At 37.4% G+C, this 5623-nt stretch overlaps 1 protein-coding gene across 1 annotated transcript; it reads left to right on the forward strand.

The window, feature by feature from the left end:
* Positions 1 to 262: 262 nt before the first annotated feature.
* Positions 263 to 5401, forward strand: LOC123734135 (zinc finger protein 436-like). Its single transcript, XM_045712866.1, has 2 exons — positions 263 to 959; positions 4255 to 5401. Exons 1-2 carry the CDS (start codon positions 620 to 622, stop codon positions 5055 to 5057), a joined length of 1143 nt encoding a protein of 380 aa, XP_045568822.1. The 5' UTR covers positions 263 to 619; the 3' UTR covers positions 5058 to 5401.
* The last annotated feature ends 222 nt before the right edge of the window (positions 5402 to 5623 follow it).

Genomic DNA, 5623 nt, shown 5'->3' on the forward strand with positions numbered 1-5623 from the left:
ACCAGGGCCTGGACATGCAGTTAGGTTTGTTTTCCTCTAGCTACTCTCCAGTTTGCTCCCAGCAGCGTTAATAGAACATAGATCACTGTTCAACTAGGCTGCAGAGTTCCTATTTTGACAGATAATTCAACCAGTGTGACCAGTGGGTTTCTTTAAATGAATGAATATGAAACTGCCTTAAATACAGATGTGAAGGACAGTATGTTTTAAATTCTCACTCAAAATATGCACTGCTCTTTTTCAACGTCTCAATATAATATTATTATTTAATGAAAGGAATGAAAAATACATTTGTGTGCAACAACAACTGCGTTTCCCTCCAGTCAGCAGACGGCGATGTGCGTCTTTCAGGCGATGCTGCAGCGTGACGTATAATCTAGTGGACGGAACACTTCTTCAACAACATCTAGTCAGCCACCTCGGTAGCCAACAGCCGAAACATTTAGACTGTTTCTGTGCATATTTGCCTCTGTTTTTTAAATATACTTCTGACATCTAGTTAATTTCCCCCATTTAAATGTTATAGGTACATTGTTAGTCAACTAGCTGGCTTGATAAATTAGCCTAGCACTAAACTAGTCGCTCATGCTAACTAGCTAGCTAGCTAACATCCCCGAACATGAGCTCCCTAAACTACTCCCCTCCTGTTAAAGAAGAGGAGGTCTGCTGGACGGAGAAAGAAGCTCTGGGGCTGAACATTGTCGTGAAAGAGGAGAAGGAAGAGGAGGATGTCACAGTAAAACAAGAAGTAGAGGGTGAGGCTGTTACCGTGAAAGAAGAAGAGAAAGACGTTTCAGTGAAAGAAGAAGATGCGTTCAGAGTGAAAGAGGAGGAGGATGTTACAGTAAAAGAAGAGGAAGAGGTGAAAGAGGAGGATGTAGTTTTTGAAGTGAAGGAGGGGAAACAGGGAGAGAGAACTGTCATATTGACAGAGGAGTCAGGAGATCTGATTACCACCAGTAAGTACTGTCTTAAAAACGGGCTCTAACTGCAAAGGTTTTGAACGAATGTGTTGTTTTAAAGCAGCATGCTACTGAAATTCTATACTTGAAAATGTTGTTCTGTACTATAGGAATTTATGTTATAATATAATGTTGAAACTACATTTTAAATCCCTGAATGCTGATTGGCTGACAGCCGTGGTATATCAGGCCGTATACCATGGGTATGACAACATGTATTTTTACTGTTCTGATTACGTTGGTAACCAGTTTATAATAGCAATAAGACACCTCAGTGATAGATGGCCAATATACCACGGCTAAGGGCTGTATCCAGGTACTCTGTGTTGCGTCGTGCATAAGGACAGTCTTTAACCGTGCTATATTGGCCATATACCACACTTCCTCTGGTCTTATTGCTTAACTGTAACATGTGTATACCATCAGAGTCCCTCCCACCACAAAATCACAACTTAATTGTCTCACAGAATGGCAAACAAGTTATAAATGAAACTTTTGATGTGTGTCTATTGTAGGCCTTGTGTGGAGTGTGTATACCAACAAAAAGCAGATTTCTAAATAATGTTGGAGAAATACATAAAATAAGTGTCACGTCCTGACCATAGTAACTGGTTATTTTCTATGGTAGAGTAGGTCAGGGTTTGACAGGTGGTGTTTTGTGTTTTTCTATGTTTTCTATTTCTATGTGTTAGTTCTAGGTTTTCTATTTCTATGTTTTTTTGGGGGGTTGATCTCCAATTGGAGGCAGCTGGTCCTCGTTGCCTCTGATTGGAGATCATATTTAAGTAGGGGTTTTTCTTCCTGGGTTTTTGTGGGCAGTTGCATTCTGTTTAGTCTCTGTACCTGACAGAACTGTAAGTTGATAATTTCCTTTTGTTATTTTGTCATTAGTGTTTTGAGTAAATAAATATAATAATGAACACTCAACACGCTGCGTTTTGGTCCCCTCTATACGACGCCCGTTACAATAAGAAGCATTATTGAAATGAAATGGACACGTGTTATGGGGAGACTGAACATATTAGCAAAAGGACAAGCGTTTTGGGGAGACTGAAAATATTAGCAAAAGGACAAGTGTTTTGGGGGAGACTGAACATAATAGCAAAAGGACAGTTTGTAAGTCTTCAAAATAACAATTTTGAAGGAAAGGTGTGGCTAAACAAAAAAATATAATTTAGAGAGATAGTAATGTCCATTATTACTTTAGAGATGAAGTGGGACACCAACAAAACGTTATTAACAATGGATCAACTGCAGCCTATAACACTGACTGGAATAGTAATATATATTATTATAGAGCTCTGATCAGCCTATAAACATGATCTATTATTATAGAGCTCTGATCAGCCTATAAACATGATCTATTATTATAGAGCTCAGATCAGCCTATAACATGACATTATCTATTATTATAGAGCTCTGATCAGCCTATAAACATGACATTATCTATTATTATAGAGCTCTGATCAGCCTATAAACATGATCTATTATTATAGAGCTCTGATCAGCCTATAAACATGACATTATCTATTATTATAGAGCTCTGATCAGCCTATAAACATGACATTATCTATTATTATAGAGCTCTGTTCAGCCTATAAACATGACATTATCTATTATTATAGAGCTCTGCTCAGCCTGTAAACATGACATTATCTATTATTATAGAGCTCTGATCAGCCTGTAAACATGACATTATCTATTATTATGGAGCTCTGCTCAGCCTATAAACATGACATTATCTATTATTATAGAGCTCTGATCAGCCTGAAGACATGACATTATCTATTATTATAGAGCTCTGCTCAGCCTATAACCATGATCTATTATTATAGAGCTCTGATCAGCCTGTAAACATGACATTATCTATTATTATAGAGCTCTGATCAGCCTATAAACATGACATTATCTATTATTATAGAGCTCTGCTCAGCCTATAAACATGATCTATTATTATAGAGCTCTGATCAGCCTGTAAACATGACATGATCTATTATTATAGAGCTCTGATCAGCCTATAAACATGACATTATCTATTATTATAGAGCTCTGTTCAGTCTATAAACATGACATTATCTATTATTATATAGCTCTGTTCAGCCTATAAACATGACATTATCTATTATTATAGAGCTCTGATCAGCCTATAAACATTATCTATTATTATAGAGCTCTGTTCAGCCTATAAACATGACGTTATCTTTTATTATAGAGCTCTGATCAGCCTATAAACATGACATTATCTATTATTATAGAGCTCTGCTCAGCCTGTAAACATGACATTATCTATTATTATAGAGCTCTGATCAGCCTATAAACATGACATTATCTATTATTATAGCGCTCTGCTCAGCCTATAAACATGACATTATCTATTATTATAGAGCTCTGTTCAGCCTATAAACATGATCTATTATTATAGAGCTCTGATCAGCCTATAAACATGATCTATTATTATAGAGCTCTGATCAGCCTATAAACATGACATTATCTATTATTATAGAGCTATGCTCAGCCTATAAACATGATCTATTATTATAGAGCTCTGCTCAGCCTATAAACATTATCTATTATTATAGAGCTCTGATCAGCCTGTAAACATGACATTATCTATTATTATAGAGCTGTGCTCAGCCTGTAAACATGACATTATTTATTATTATAGAGCTCTGCTCAGCCTATAGACATGACATTATCTATTATTATACAGCTCTGCTCAGCCTATAAACATGATCTATTATTATACAGCTCTGCTCAGCCTATAAACATGACATTATCTATTATTATAGAGCTCTGCTCAGCCTAAAATACGACATTATGTAGCCTGGCAGGTAGGAGCCAGTAACCGAAAGGTTGCTGGATCAAATCCCCGAGCTGACAAGGTAAAAACGCTGTCATTCTGCCCCTGAGCAAGGAAGTTAACCCACTGTTCCCTGGCTGCCGATGACGTGGATGTCTATTAAGGCAGCCCCCCACACCTCTCTGATTCAGAGGGGTTGGGTTAAATACGGGACACACATTTCAGTTGAATCCATTCAGTTGACTAGGTATCCCCCTTTCCCTATTGTAGAGCTCTGCTCAGCCTATAAACATGAGAAAGATTAGATTTTATGTTCTACATTATTATTATTATTATTAGGGCGGCCACCAAGTTTTTATTAAATTATGTAATGTTCTGAAAACTGACTTCAGGTTTTTGAGGAATCTAGCCTCACAGGAAGACAGTTTTATTTTATGGAGGTTTAATTCAGTTCTCTGTTTAATATTTAACTAAATACACTGTCTTTGGTAGGAGAGGGACCAGACTCTCACTCTGACAGCAGGGATACTCCTTTAGGGGAACCAGACCCAGAGACGCCCAAACCAGCGAGACAACACCACTGTTCCCAGTGTGGAAAGAGTTTTAAGTGGTTAAGGAACCTGAAAGTACATGAGAGAACGCATACAGGAGAAAACCCTTACGAATGCTCCCACTGTGGAAAGAGTTTTACCAAGTTAGGGAACCTAAAAGAGTATGAGAGGACACACACAAGAGAAAAGAGTTTCCAATGTTCCCAGTGTGGAAAGAGGTTTACCCAGTTACGGTACCTGAAACAACATGAAGAAATACACACAGAAGATAGGAAGACCTACCACTGCTCTCAGTGTGGAAAGATATTTACTGGGTTAGGGAACCTGAAAATACATATGAGAAGACACTCTGGAGAGAAGCCGTACCACTGTTCCCACTGTGTAAAGAGTTTTACTCAGTTAGGGAGCCTGAAACCACATGAGAGGGGACACACTGGAGAGAAGCCTTATCACTGTTCCCACTGTGGAAGGAATTTTAGGTGGTATGCGAGCCTGAAGGAGCATGAGAGAATACACACAGGAGAAAAGCCTTACCACTGTTCCAATTGTGAAAAGAGTTTTACCCGGTTAGGGAGCTTGAAAAAGCATGAGAGAACACACACAGGAGAAAAGCCTTTCCAACATACTAATACACAGGAGGAGAAGACATACCACTGCTCTCATTGTGAAAAGACATTTTCCCAGTCAGAGGACCTGAAATCACATGAGAGAATAGAGAGGCTGTGTTCTGACTTATGTTTTTGATTGAGAAATTGTGTTTTTGTTCATTCTACATTAAATAATATTGTATGAATGAAATCATACTGAAAAATAGGTCTACATGTTTTTTCCAGCTCAAGACATGATCATGTCGAAAATCGGATTAAAAGAGTAAAAAAAAATGTTTTGATTATGAACTTAAGATTGATTGAATGCAAGTGTAAACCCCTAAATGTTGTTCACTATATCATTGGGATATTTCAAACATGTTAATTATTAAATAGATTGATATTAGTATTTCTTCATTCAGATTGTCATTGTAAATGCGTATTGGTTCTCAATTGACATATCTGATTAAATAAATGTGAAATAAAGTAAATGCCATATTATTTTTGGGAAGTCTATTTGGTTCTATGTTGGGACTATAAGAATATTTTGAAGATAAATACACAAGGCAGAGTACGAGAGAGACAGAGGACGAGAGGTTAGTACAGTACTAACAACCAATGGAAATAGTGTTTTTTCCTGTAATAGGGAGTTATTGATCAGTGGTTCAGCAACATGGGAGGATGTAGATGTACACTACCGTTCAACAGTTTGGGGTCACTTAG

Source organism: Salmo salar, unplaced genomic scaffold, assembly GCF_905237065.1.
Source record: "Salmo salar unplaced genomic scaffold, Ssal_v3.1, whole genome shotgun sequence".
In the NCBI taxonomy this organism is placed as follows: domain Eukaryota; kingdom Metazoa; phylum Chordata; class Actinopteri; order Salmoniformes; family Salmonidae; genus Salmo; species Salmo salar.

Bases quoted from the DNA above. Each gene is read 5' to 3' on its own strand.
- LOC123734135 (XM_045712866.1), top strand. From the start codon at position 620: ATGAGCTCCCTAAACTACTCCCCTCCTGTTAAAGAAGAGGAGGTCTGC. The intron at 960-4,254 runs GTAAGTACTGTC...TGTCTTTGGTAG, and splicing joins AGGAGATCTGATTACCACCA to GAGAGGGACCAGACTCTCAC.